Source organism: Cebus imitator, unplaced genomic scaffold (assembly GCF_001604975.1).
Source record: "Cebus imitator isolate Cc_AM_T3 unplaced genomic scaffold, Cebus_imitator-1.0 Scaffold155, whole genome shotgun sequence".
Taxonomy (NCBI): Eukaryota; Metazoa; Chordata; class Mammalia; order Primates; family Cebidae; genus Cebus; species Cebus imitator.
Genome location: NW_016107470.1, coordinates 784,437 through 799,566, shown reverse-complemented (window position 1 = coordinate 799,566; position 15,130 = coordinate 784,437). Strand labels below are relative to the sequence as shown.

Here is a 15,130-nt window from a genome sequence, read left to right as displayed (position 1 = left end):
AGAAAGAAAGAAAGAAAGAAAGAAAGAAAGAAAGAAAGAAAGAAAGAAAGAAAGAAAGAAAGAAAGAAAGAAAGAGAAAGAAGGAAGGAAGGAAGGAAGGAAGGGGAAGGGGAAGGGGAAGGGGAAGGGAAGGGGAAGAGAAGAGAAGAGAGAAGAGAAGAGAAGAGAAAAGAAAAGAAAAGAAAAGAAAAGAAAAGAGAAGAAAAGAAAAGAAAGAAATGCCTCTGGTTTGACTGCACAACTCTCACAGCCACAATAGTTACCAAATAACTTTTCAAAGCTCTGAAGTTCAGAGTTCCTCTTGAAATGGCCACCTTTATGGCATTGATGAAAAGATTACAGAGTGATGTCACCAGAGAGGGGAAATTGGTGCCTTCCAGCTTGGTAGCCTTTGACACCACCCCCAACCATCTATAAGGGGTGATTCAGCTCCAGCCTTTGTGTCCCCCAGATCTTCCAGAAAGATGCCTCATTTTTAAGGTTTTAGCCCATCAGTTTTAGAAACTTGCTCTAGGAGTAGTTCTTCAGGGTTCATACAGAGACCCTTCCCCTTCTTCTCACCTGCAATAGTAGTGGCGGCCAAATTTGGCCCAATGATCTCGGACAATTTCCTCCACACTCTGCTTCCGGGCAGCAATAATGGAGAGCCAGACCAAGACAGCCCACAGGCCATCCTTCTCTCGGAGGTGGTCAGAGCCTAAGGGTGAAAGAAAGATTCTGCTGAGGATTCATTTCTGGGAGCAAAGCAAAAGCTAAACGAGCTAAGAAGACCAGTTAGCAACCGAGTGTTATATGGAAATGATTGGATCTATTTACCCATTATATTAAATATATGTCTCATAATACATTTGAGTTTCTGAAAAATATGCAACTGAAATTCAAAGAAAAAAATAACAAAAAATAAAACATGGAAATTTCTGAAGGAATCAAAGAGCCAAGGTGACATCTCATTAGTTCAATGAGATTATTCATTTATTCAGTAAATATTTGGTGACCCCTACAGTACATCAAGCATTGTTCTATGTCTTGGGGTATAGCAGTGAACAAGATAGCTCTTTACTCATAAAGTTTGCATCCAAGTAGGTGGAGGTAGTGAAGTCAGGCAAAGAAAAGCAGATAAGAGAACAAGATGCATCAAATAAGGACAAGTGCTTTGAAGAAAATAAAGAGGTGATGATGTCACAGAGCGTAACAGCACAAAGGTTACTTGACGTAAGGCTGGATGGCGGTCCCCCACCCGACAGCTATGTCCACCTGGAACCTGTGAATGTAACCTTATTTGGGGAAATGGTCTTTGTAGATATAAGTAAATTAGTGATCTTGAGGTGAGATTATTGCAATCTCATCCAGATTATCCAAGTGGTACCTAAATCCAATGATAAACGTTCTTATAAGAAGAGAAGACAGAAGAGGAGAAATACAGAGGGGTAAACTATATGCAGTTAGAGGCAGAGATTGAACTTATGTTGCCACAAGTCACAGAATGCGTGGAGCCACCAGAATCTGAAAGACGCAAGGGGGATCCTCCTCTAGAGCCTTCCAAGGAAGCATGGTCCTGCCAACACCTTGGTTTTAGACTTCTGGCCTCCAGAACTATAACAGAACACATTTCTACTGCTTCAAGTCACTCAGTTGGTGGCGATTTGTTACGGCAGCCATAGGAGATTAATACAGGTAATTAGGGTCTGCCGCCACTGAGGCAATGGCATCTGAGCTGACACCTCAGAAGGAGTCAGCCATGCCAAGACCTAGGGATGACGTATTCCAAGCTAGGGTACAGAAAAAAAGCAAAGTCCCTGAGGCAGGGATGAATGGAGAAGCTAAATCTCATAGCGATTCATATAGAAAGAGTTAGAGGCAGTTCTTATTGCATCATGCACACAGATGAAGACTGCAGTCTAAATAACCAGCTTCTCGTGCAGTGAGAACCCAGAAGAATGTGTCACAGGCCCATTTAAGTTATCTGCCTGCTAGCAAATTATAAGCTCTCTCTGAAGTGAGTAAAGCCCTGAATGTAAAGAAATGTAGTGCGAGACATGTGGTATCATGGGAAAGGCTTTAGAACAGTGCTTAAACCAAATTGTGACTTCACAGATGTCTGGAAAGCTATTACAAAGTCATCAGCTTCCCTGAGCCTCAGCTTCTCATTTGTAAAATGGGGACCCCCTCACCCATTTTACAGCATTGTTGTATCAACTTAATCAGGTTAAGAGGACAGCCCAAGAGTTAGATTTCTTGTGTTCTAATCCTGCCTCCACCATTTGCCTTTGTTTGCTGTACTCATCTGTAACCTATGGAGGATAACAGGCCATAACCCATGTGGTTACTGTCAGCATTAAGCAACTAAATATGTCTAGGTGTGCAGAACAGTGACTGGGATATCACACATTTTTGCTGTTGATCTTGTTGTTGGTAATTTTAATAAAGCTGTACAAATTACAGTACAGTGCTCATTTTTCGATACACACTTTCAGAAATTGTTCTTGGCTATTTGTGAAATTTTATCTTCTAACTCTAGCAATAGTAACGTCTTAAGAAACAGGACTGTGTCCACGAGGTGGACCTTCTTGCAGCAGGGCAATGAGAAGGGACAACAGTACTCTCGGGTTTCGGAACTATGAAACGTACACAGAAAACCAAGCAGGGAAACCCAACCAGGGAAAGGTGTTTAACCCCTGAAAAAAATAATACAATGGGAATAAACGACACTTTACTTAAGTCAAACATATTTGACAACTTCTAACTAAAGCTGTAGCCCATTTACCATTCTTATGACGTTTATAAATGTTAAATGTTTTGTTTTGTTTTTTTCTCAATAAAGAAAACAACCCTGAGGAGGGCCGTGAAGGTACTAAAATCAATAAGAAAAAGGGTCAGGTTTTTAATTCTGCCTACACACTGATCAAGGCTCTGCTAACGGCATGTTGAATGTCAGGTTGTGGTTGCTTATGGGCTAACAGGACCCTGGGCATTAATCATCACACCAAGAAGTGTCTCTAGTCTCATCTAGTGAATTCTTCACCCTGCTACAAAAATGGAAGAAGTTTGGAAGACTGAGTTAGCTCCATGGCCAACTGCCAAAAAACAAGTCTAGGAAACCCTGCCCAGTGGGATCATTTCAAAACCTTTTGTCCTTTTATAGCTGAAAAAAAAATCACTTTTATTTACTGGCTAGACAAAAATACCCCTTTGTTCTAAAACGTGGGCTTTGCGTACCTTCAAACTCCAGCTGGATTACATTACCTAGAGATAGAACCATTAGATGCTGCTAAATCTGTGAGATAAGATGTCATAATTTAGTGCTACAGAAACATAAAGTTCTTTTAGTTGGATAAACAAAAAACCCACCTCAACATTTGTAGCCAATTGCATAGTAAATTGTGAGTTGGCTTGGATATCCTTGCCCACAAGTTAAACATTTGCCAAGATTAATAAGGGGCTGATGATGAAGTAAAATTAACAATGCCCTTTATAGTTCTTTGAGTTTGGGACAAAGACATTAATGATGCTTTAGTTACACAGATGTTTCCACTGGATGATTATCGTCTGCTTTGGAGGGGGTTGGGGGGTTATAACTCTCCTTTTCAAAAGCCTTTCAGGCAAGTGAATGTTAATGCTGTATCAGTGATAGGCAGATTAAACAAGAAATACCAGAAAGTACAAAGGTATCAAATGGTTTTCTGAAACCCCACTAGAAACGGAGTACAAATGGGAGTAGAAATGTTCACGCTATATATATGGTAGGGCTAACAGGCTGGATATTAAAAGTTTTCGTAAGTCAGTAAGAAAAAGAGAAACCTCAATGGACAACAGCATGAAAGGGCATAAGCAGGCAATTTTCAGAGGAAAATACTACAGTCAACGTCGGAACAAATGTTCATCCTCATTGTGGTCAAAGAAAAGTGTGTAAAATCGGATACCACTTGGGGCCTGTCAGGTTAGCAAAGGTTGGACAGGGGAAGAGTTAACTTGGCAATTATGATCAATAGTCTTTAAAAATATCATGCTGCTTTCGACCTAGCTATTTTATTTCTTAACCTTAAGTTATAGGACATTTAACGAAGTACATAACAGAATAAAGAAAAATTGAAAAAATGTCATTTTGTTTTGTTTTTCTGGATAGCATCTCGCTCTGTCACCCAGGCTGGAGTGGAAGGGTGTGATCACAGCTCACTGCAGCCTCGACCTCCCAGGCTCAAGTGATCGAAATCTAGGTGCATACCACCCCTCCCAGCTAACTTATTTATTTACTTTTTGTAGAGATGGGGTCTCACTATGTTACCCAGGCTTGATGGCTGAACAATAGAATCATCGTAGAAAATTCATTCAAAAGCTTGTGTGTAGACAAAGTAAATCATGTTAATCCAATCCTTTTCTTTTTTATTGTATTTTTATAGTTTCAAGAGATATAAGTCCGTTTTGTTACATGGATATATTGCCTAGTGGCTTTTAGGGTACTCATCACTTAAACAGCAAACGTGTATCCAATGGGCAATTGTTTATTCAATTTTAATAAATGGAAAATTCATTAAAAAAGAATATTCAGTATATTTGTATTAAACATACATATTTAATTAAATATATATTTGTATTAAATATTTATATTAATATTATAAAAAAGAATATTCAGTATATTTGTATTAAAAATATAGACATGTATATATGTGTGTACACAGGTAAACAGAAGAATATACACCAAACTGTTAACATGGTTATCTCCGATGTGGTAGAACTGCAGATGTTTTTCCTCTCTTTCCTTTTAAATATTTTCACAATAACAATATATTATTTCATAAGAAAAAAAATAAATTTTTTAAGTTGTTGACTGGCCACAGTGGCTTACGCCTGTAATCCCAGCAGTTTGTGAGGCCAAGGTGGGTGGATCACCTGCGGATGGGAGTTCGAGACCAGCCAAGCCAACATGGTGAAACACTTCCTCTACTAAAAATATGAAAAAAAGAATTAGCTGGGCCTGGTGCCAGACACCTGTAATCCTTGTTACTTGGGAGGCTGAGGCAGGAGAATCATTTGAACCTGGGACGCAGAGGTTGCAGTGAGCTGAGATCACATCACTTCACTCCAGCCTGGGCAACAAGAGTAAAATTCCACCTCAAATAAATAAATAAATAAAATTAAATAAAGAAAGTTGTCAATGGTGCATAGAAATTCACATTTAAAGCATGCCTTTTCTAGAGTCATAGTTGGGCTCATCTAGTATGGTTTTTTTTTTTTTTTTTCTTTTATTTTTTTTTATTTTTTTTTTTTTTTTTCCTGATTGTCTTCTTTCACTTAGTAATCTGCATTTATGGTTCCTTCACATCTTTTTATGGCTTGAGAATGCATGTCTTTTTAGCACTGAGTAACACCAGCACAATTTTTGAAGCTTGCTTCTTCTGGATTTCTGGCTGGTAACGCAACCAGAGCTTGCCACCTGGCTCAGGACATTGCAGGAAGAATGTACCCATATTTCCAAAGCTGTAAGTACCATTCACCTTGCCTTTCTTATCCAGCCCAGTGCAGCACAGCCTACACAACCTTACTCTGAGCAGCCCTGAGAAGCAGCCATCTCGACTCATAAACCAGAAGGAGGGCACTCAGCTCTTCTCTGCCATGACTCTGGCAAAAACTGGTTCAGAAAAGAAGGCCCCCTTTTTTTTTCCAGAGTAATATCACTGTCCCCCCTCTACCCAAATTAAACTTTGAATTTTCTCAATCTTCAAAACCATGCTACTTGAGCTAGGCAGGACACTAATAAGTATATTGCCCTCATAAAAGAAAAGGGAAAAATAAAGAGAATATTCAATCATCTCAAAGGCATTTTCTTGACATGGAAATACCAGTGTGGACACATCACCTCAAGAAAGCATCACACACATTATTAACGGATCAAGCCATTACAGCTGAAACTCAGATAAGGAAATTCTAAATTTTTCAATTAGAAAAATATAAGTCAATTTGCACCTATTACCAGCTCCAAGTTGTAACATAGGTTAGCAGTTTTCAACCCTAGACTGCACATTAGAATCACATAAGGAACTTTTAAAGAATACCAATGCTCAGGCCTCGCCCTGGGGCCAATAAAATAAAAAGCTTTGAATGATGGGGCCCAGGCATTGGTATTTCTTTAAAAAAAAAAACTCCTTGGGTGATTTTCACAGGCAGCCAGGCTTGAGAGTCACTTGCTTCAGCAGAAAGGCACTGCATGCAGCCTCATGTTTGGGGCAGAATGCCTGGGGTAGGAGTTAGGTCTCCTCCTCTTTTTGCTTGAATGTGGTCCTAAGGGAAAGTGGCCATTGATCTCTCATTTAATGCATGGCCCTGGCCTTGCTCACATAGGGGTTTCTCACTGGAGTCAGCTTCAGTATCAAGGTTTCTCCTTGCCATTTTCATCTGGAAAACTGAGGACTTTGCCAGCTTTGCAGTGACCAACTCATCCTGGTTTGCATGGGATTTTCTCACTTTTAGCACGGAAAGACCCATATCCCATGCAACTTCTTAGTCCTGGACAAACCAGGATTGTTGGTCATACAATAAGAAAGACCACTCACTCAAAGAGGTTCCTGATGATGTTTAGGAGATGTGCACATTCAGCACATGCCTTAGCACACACGTTTCTGGAACCAGAAATGGCAGGTGGCATATATATATATATGCATACTTCTGAAGTGCAATTACACTGAGGATAAATTCCCATTCTAAGAAGAAAGCAGCAAGGCACCAGGCACTGCACTTGAGGATTTTATGCATCTATTATTTAATTTCCACAATTTGATAGCCCCCTTGTACAAATAAGAGATTGAGCTTAGGTCATCTGTATGAGGTCACACAGCTACTAAGTGGTAAAAAGAGGGTTCCAAGCGGGGCAATTTGGCTCCAAAGCCTATGGATTTAACTGCTGCTGGATGATCCCAGCAATGCTGTGATCCTCAGGAGTTGCAAGAAAGTAGGTAAAACATCCCATATGGTGAGAGCCCTTTCTAAAGGACAAGCTGCAAAATTTCCCTTTATTTCTCCAGTTTACCATTTTCATTCAGAAATGGTTTTTATTAATTTGCAGTTAAATTCTACTCATCCTCTTTTCAGCTACTCAGGACAAGGATTTGTCTTCGAAAAATAGTGGACTTAAGAGGTTAAAATGGGGTCGCCCCTTTTGGGTAAATCTGAGATTTGAGAACATGCTACAGAATTGTGATGGAAATAGATCCATTGATCAATAGATTGGTAGATTGATTTTCATTTCTCAAACCACTTATGTTCAGGTCTTTAACATCAAGCAAAAAAGCAAGGCTCACTGAAAAAAGTCACCTTTCTATTCTTAAAAAGTGTTCTTAAATGTACCAAATGTTCATCAATTAGAGAACAAAGCTCTCCTACAAAGTAAGTCGATCAGAGCCAGGTGTGAGCTCGGAAGAGTCAGATAGTAGCAAAGGACACACCCTGTGCTGTGGGCAGTGTGGCTCCCAATGAATAATTCTATGTCACAACACATTTAATAAGTAAAATAACAATAAATAGTATTTTACACAAGGCTGATATCCTGACCATAGCAATACCCTATATGCTCCCTGAGAAAAGGGCCTGTGTCTGAAATTACTCCTCGCTCTACCCTGAGCTGGCTCATAGAAGGTGTGCAGTAAACATTCATTGAATGACTAAATGAATGCCTCTCTAGCATGTAGTGCATATAATTCATCAGATTTGCTCCTCACTAAAGGTAGCCAGCTAGAAGCAACCTGAAGTATCATGATGGAAGAAACCTATGGATCATCCCCTCAAACCGAGTTGTTTTGAAGTGAGGAAACTGAGTCACGGAGAAGTTAAGCTATTTGTCTAAGAGATGGGAAGTCAAGACGGAAGCTGGATCCCTTAACTTCTCATGCTGTGCTGTTTACATGATACCATCCCCCCAGGTCCCCCAGGATTCCTTCTACCTTCATCCAAAAGAATAACCAGAAAGGGTTTGGGGAGGGTGGGAAATGACTCATCAGCATGACCTGAGACATCAGCAGCAGATACTGTGAAGCCAGCAAGGTTGGGTTTGAATTGTGACTCAGCCAGTGCGACCTTGGCCAGTGGCTTGACATTCTTCCCTAAACCTCAATGACTTCATCAATAAAATGGGGTCATTAGGGTCCCTACCTCATTGCCTTGTGAAGAAGACTCTAAAATAAAATATAGAAGGGCTAGGCATTGACTCTATCACTTAAGAGGCAATCAAGCCATCAATCCCAGAGCAGGGAGAAGATTAACCATATCATGGCCAGCCAGCTGACACACTTCCTTCACTGAGCATACCAGTATGCTCCTACCTTATACATCCCAACCCATTTTTTTTTGTCACCAAGGCAGATAGGAACAACAGGACTTTTTTTTTTTTTTTTTTTTAGACAGAGTCTCACTCTGTCATCCAGGCTGGAGTGCAGTGGTGCAATCTCAGCTCACTGCAACCTCTGCCTTCCAGGTTCAAGTGATAGTGCTGCCTCAGCCTTCTGAATAGCTAGATTTCAGGTGCCTGCCACCACGCCCAGCTAATTTTTGTATTTTTAGTAGAGATAAGGTTTCACCATGTTGGCCAGGCTGGTCTTGAACTCCTGACCTCAGTTGATCCACCCGCCTCAGCCTCCCAAAGTGCTGGGATTACAGGTGTGAGCCACTGTGCCGAGCATTTTTTTTTTTTTTTTTTTTGAGACAGGGTCTTGCTTTGTTTCTCAGGCTGGCCTTGAACTCCCGGCCTCAGGCAATCCTCGTGCCTTAGCCTCCACATAGCTAGGATTACAGGCACAAACCACCAAATCCAGTTTAAGAATTGTTTCTTGATAGGTCATACACTGAACCAAAAATCTCTCCAGTGGCTTTAAAGCCGAAGATCTGTCACTTCTACAGTCATTGTACTCTGTTCTCAGTGGGGCCACCTAGTAGCTAGCAGTCTCCTAGAGTGCAGATTGGCAAGCCTCATATCACAAGTTTAGGGATTGGATCTAAATCTCAAGGGACAGTTCTCCCTGTTAAAAGTCCCTTACTAGACACTGGGAAAAGAAACCCTTTGTTTGGAAGTCTTCAGTCTCTGACCAAGGGTCATGACGTCCCAGGACTCCAAGTCAGTCCCAGGATACTCTGGTCAGTACGGATGTGGTCTTAGAAGCCCCATTTCTTTGTTTCTGCTCCACACTTAGGTGTCACACAACACTCCCTCTTACCACTTTTCATCAGCTTGGTGGATTAATAGAAGGGTCAAGGGGACTGGGACTATTGAGAATCCAAGAAAAGGATCTTAGGTGATGGAGACATGGAGACATTCTTCCAACACTAAGTGAGAGTTCTGTTTCCTGGCACAGGGGTTGATCATTCACAGAAGATCCAGAAGGGAGTTTCAATTTTCTGACTTCATAAGAAGGTTTAGGGGATGTCAATTATAGCACCTCTGTGCTCTGGCTCGGAACCCTCTTTTTATCACTTAGTAGCTATGTGGCCTCATACAGATGACCTAAGCTCAGTCTCTTATTTGTAAAAAGTGGCTATCAAATTGTGGAAATTAAATAATATATGCGTAAAATTAAATAACAGATGCATAAAATCCCCATGCGCAGTGCCTGGTGCCTTGCCGCTTTCTTCTTAGAATAGAATTTATTCTCATTGTAATTGTGCTTCAAAAGTATGTATATATATGCCACCTACCATTTCTGGCTCAGCCTAGATTGAACTGCACACATGCACTCAGCCTGTTTCAAATAGCCCCACAGAGAAACTGCTCATCCAGCACTGATAATGCTGTCATCATGGCTCCTTACCTCACATCTGCAACCTAGCCAAATTTACACACACTGGCCACAAATAAGAAGCACAGCAGGATCTCAGTCATCTGAAATGTATGGATATGGCTCTTTCTCTCTCCTAGAGACCATAGTAGGCAGATTTGAAAACAGACAAATGTAGAGGGAATTACCATCCAGATAGCGCATGAACTAAAGTTTTCCTTTATTTTACCTTTCGAAGAATATAAAATAGTAAAAGTAATAATTGTATAAATAAGAAACAGTTAAACTTACTCAGTATATGTGCAACAGCAGTACTGTGAACCCAATCTATACATCATTCATATGTGAAATATAAATGAAGAAAAAGGTGTGGCCCTAAACGTGTTACAAGCTCTGCAACTCTCAGGGGAAATAAAATGTTCATTCACAAAGTAACTAGAGAATAACATTAACCATAAGACAATAGAACACAAAATGACTGTGCTAAAGGCATTAAGAATTTGGAACACACGAAAGATCACTAAAGCTGGAACTTAGAGCACTGTTGAACATGGCTATTTCTGTTATTGTCAACAACCACAGGCACAAGAAATGAACAAGTTAATACAACAAATTATAAGTACTTTAAAATCCGTTTATTAACACTAATTTCAGGAAGGGAGATCTTTCTAGAAGCAAGTTGTTGGCTATTCATTTGTGCTGGTAAGTATGATGATTGAAAACATTTAAAATTATATTTTATATAATTCTGATTTTATTATCATTTATAACATCTCTCTCCATTCCTTTCTAAATGGTCTATATTTGTGTGATTTTATTTTATAAATCTTAAATTGGAATACCCAAATACCTAGATCTTCAGAAATACATCCATTTAAGAAGGACAAAAAGATAGCTACTAATAATGCAAGGAAGAAATAACAAAATGAGCATTCTTTGTTCCTTCCTTCCGCCGACCTACCTGCCATTTGTCTTTCCAGCCTTCCTTTCCTTCTCCCATTCATCCTTTTATCTTTCTACCTATCCTACAAACATTTACTTAGGGCCTACCATTTGTCAAAGAAATAGAGCTGGACACGATAGTCATGGGCCTGTCCCAGGGCATTTATAATATTGGCATGGAATCCATGCATGGAAGCATCCAGCAAACCTCAAAAGACTGAAAAGATACTCGAGTCCTTGTGACACAGAATACACACACATTCAGGGCCTCTTCTTGTGTTAGAAATTAGGCATATATGAAAACAGCCAACTGCAAGAGTACCAGACTGTACTCCAGAGCTCACAGTGGAAAAATTTGGTGTGAAAATTATGGACAACTCATGTTAATGCCAGGAGATGCGGATTCAATTCCAAATTTCTAGAAAGAGATAAATACATACAAGAGGTACATACTAAGTGCTCATTTTTAAAAAAAAAACACTATTATGTTTGTGAAAGACTCAACAAAGTGCTTTCATGGAAATAATAAACATTGTTTCATTCCTTGATTCTAGTTGGAAAATTCGTATGACTGTTGACATTAGTTTTTAAAGAATACATAATAAAAAATAAGAGGAGTGGCCAGCATGGTGGTTTATGCCTGCAATTTCAGCACTTTGGGAGGCCATGGTGGGTGGATCACTTGAGGTCAGGAGTTTTGGAGCAGCCTGGCCAAAATGGCAAAACCCTGTCTCTACTAAAAATACAAAAATTAGCCAGGGGGTGGCGGTGCACATCTGTGGTCCAGCTACTTTGGAGGCTGAGGCATGAGAATCACTTGAACCCAGGAGGCAGAGGTTTCAGTGAGCCGAGGTCACACCACTGCACTCCATCCTGGATGACAGAGCAAGACTCCATCCCCAAAATAATAATAATAATAATAATAATAATAATAGTAGTAGTACTACTGAAGATGGTAGCCAAGCTTGGAGATCTTCCAGGCATTCAGTATTACCTGTGAGTACTAACACAACTCTGGGCTGTAACAATTTATATATTCCCAAAATGCTATGACTTCTTAGAAAACTAATGACAATGATGGAAACGAATGGAACATTTTCAACAAATGCCCCCCAAAACTTCAAAGCTTTTGTTTTTTCAGATCTTAGTGTTACTGTTTTAACACATCCTTTTTGTGTATGGGAACAAGCCCAGATTCCTTCAAGTTTGGAACTTAGGGGAGTAGCTGGAAAGCCATTTAGATGAACAATCTTTTATTTAAGTCTGAGGACTGACAAAACATTCTCCTTTTTTCTTGCAAAGCAGTTTTCTGAGATCCTTCCCAGGAAGTGGGTGGATACCTGGTCCCATAACAAAAGATGGCTTCTTAAATAACCTTGGTTCTTTGATAGAGCAAGAAATGCAGCTTTCCTATTTTCTAGGACCTGGAACCTTCCAAGGATGACAAGTCCCAGCACTGACCTATCATCAGCTCATGACCTTGGTTAAGTTCTGGGAGCTCAGGATGCTGGCAAGGGAAATTTTTACTCAGGATATGTCTTTCTTCTTTTGGATCTATCCCTGGGCAAAGGCTTGGCATTCTTCAGCCTGAGGCAGATCCATATTTTGAAACTTTCTTGGCATGAAACTATGCATTCTTGTTGGTACATAGCTCCGTGGCCCAGGGTTGTTGGAAAAGGCCTTCAGCTGAGAAAGCTTGGATCAATTTTAGAAGTTTCTCCCCTGTACTGAGGCTAGAATCGTCCATTTCTTCTCCTATAGTTAGCTAATTCCGAAAACCACATCCTAAGATAATTAGAGAGCTCCTATGATCTGCTGACTTTTACAGGTTGTGAATGAGGGTCAAAGAGGCCACACGGCTTGTCTAAGTAGCAGGAAAGTGTCTCCAATGTGGGTTGTCAGCCTTACATTGCTGTACCTTTGTACTGCCAGGTCCAAACCTAGTGTGGCATCTAAGGCACATTCTTGCTACCAATTCTCATGAAAAGCAAAACTACTGGTTTCTCTGAAGCAATGTTTTCTATTCCTGGCTGCACATGGAAATTACTTGAGGATCTGCATTTAAAATGCAGGTTCTCAGGCTCCATATTGCCAGGGATTCAAAGTGGGGGTGGGGTGGAAAGCCTGCATTTTTAACAAGCTTCCCTTGTGATCCTGCCACAGCCAGCTCTGTGCAGTGAGGAAGCTCAGTGCAAGAGCAGGAAAAAGCCACGTTTTCCTTCCAGGACTGAGTGGCCCACCTTCTTCAGACTTTCTCTGGGTCATTTACTGCCGAGTGCTTGAGAGATGGAATTAGTCACTGTTTTCATTGGAAAGACTGATTAGCACAGTGGAAAGTGGCATACACTTTAGGGCAAGGGATTTGTCTTTTGGTTCCATTGTAATTTTTCTTTTTTTTTGGAGCCAGAGTCTTGTTCTTCACCCAGGCTGGAGTACAGTGGCGTGATCTCAGCTCACTGCAACCTCCGCCTTTCAGGTTCAAGTGATTCTCCTGCCTCAGCCTCCTGAGTAGCTGGGATTACAGGCACACACCACCATGCTCAGCTAATTTTTGCATTTTTAGTAGAGACAGGGTTCATCATATTGGCCAGGCTGGTCTCTAACTCCTGACCTCAAGTGATCTGCCCACCTTGGCCTCCCAAAGTGTTGGGATTATAGGCATGAGGCACTGCACTTGTCCTGTTCCATTGTGATTTAATTCAAGTGGAGAACTTTTTCAAGCTCTATGGGCACTTAATGAGTCACTTAACTATGTCCTGGGCTTGGGGGCTTTATCTTATCTGTCAAACCAACCTAGTCACTTTAACCTGCAGAATAGCGGAGAAGGCAATATTTTAAAGTCTTATACACTGAAAATGCTCCTTTAAAGGACAATTACAGATAACTATAAAGTGAGAGACTTTAAAAATTCGCTTCCAGCCCAGCCTACATGCTGCAATCAGCAGAGCTGTCTAAAAACAAAGCTTGCTGCAGTGTCTGTAAGCTGACCTCCCACCATGCAGAATGTGGCATCCTATTTCCGGTTGACTCAAGTCCAATATCCAAGATGCACTGGCAAAGGGCTTCAAGAATTGGCCCCTCGCCTGTATTTCCAATACTGCTTTTCAAAACTTCCTCTTCTACCCTACCCTACGCATCAAAGGTCAGCAAACCACAGCCCATGGGCCAAATTTGGACTTAATATTTTTGTAATTAACATTTTACCCAAACACAGCCTTGCTTATTTGCTTATGTATTGCCTATAATTGCTTTGGTGCTACAATGGCAAGTTTGAGTAATTGTGACAGAGACCTTTGTGCCCCTTGGCCCCCAAAGCCTAAAGTATTTACTATCTGGCCCTTATGGAAAAAGGTTGCTGACCTCCGCTATAGAACCAGTCTGTTTTTTACTTTTTTGACTATAACCTACAATAAATACATTTTCCCATGTGACCTGCTATACCTATACATACATGTATGCATATTTATGTGCACACATGAACATTTCAAAAACAGTATCTTTACTACATGAAATGCACTCTGAGAGTTTCTATTTTTAAAGCTGTTCATGATATTACATTACTCTCATGACCCCAAATGAGTGTTTATCCATATTTGGAAAAACACTGCTTTAGAGAAACAATGTTATTGGCTACTTAGAACATGTTCCCCCATTCCCTGCTCTCCCACCTCCATTCCTTTCTTGACATCACTCCCTCCACCTGGCAAAACCTTGCTCTTTCCTCTCTGTGTAGACATCCCCTGTCCCAACCCTTCTCTAATCACTTATTTAATTTCCACCTCTTTCATAAAGTCTGCTTTAAACCTCCAGCCCAAAAGCACTTTCTCCTTTTATCATCTCCCATAGCACATTTTCTATTCCTCAACTGCGTGCTTCAAAGTTTCTGCTTCATAGAACAGCCATCTATACATCTCTTTTTCATTTGTTCTTCCTTTTTTTTAAGACAGGGTCTTGCTGTGTCACCCACACTGGAGTGCCATGGCCCATCATAGCTCACTGCAGCCTGGAACTCCTGGGTTTGAGAGATCCTTCTGCCTCAGCCTCCCATGTAGTTAGAATTACATGGCACATACCATCACCTGGCTACTTTGTAAAATTTTCTGCAGAGATGGGATCTCACTTCATTGCCCAGACTAGTCCTAAACTCCTAGGCTCAAATGATCTTCCCTCTCTGGCCTCCCAAGTGCATCTTTCTTATGTGCCCTAAAGTGCCCAGAAATTCTGAAGGGTGTGGTATTAAGCATTTTGTATTTCACACACAGTCCAACACAATGCCTGGTACTCTGTAAACCCTGAATAAATGTTTATTGAATTGAAATAGGCAAATATTTATTACTAAGAGTGTAACATGGCTTACACATGGAATGTTTATCCCTTTAATTGGAAACTAAAAGACTATAGTATATTGTAAATGCTCAGTAAATGCTTATAAA

The 15,130-nt window shown here is 40.5% G+C and overlaps 1 protein-coding gene across 3 annotated transcripts in view; it reads right to left on the bottom strand.

Moving 5' to 3' along the window:
• PGM5 (phosphoglucomutase 5) overlaps nt 1–15,130 on the bottom strand; it is a 177,007-nt gene that overhangs the window by 53,555 nt on the left and 108,322 nt on the right. For all 3 annotated transcript variants that reach the window (XM_017543420.2, XM_037743818.1, XM_017543421.2), the window contains one exon: nt 562–697. In XM_017543420.2, the coding sequence (XP_017398909.1) occupies nt 562–697 (136 nt within the window). The remainder of the gene's footprint in view (nt 1–561; nt 698–15,130) is intronic.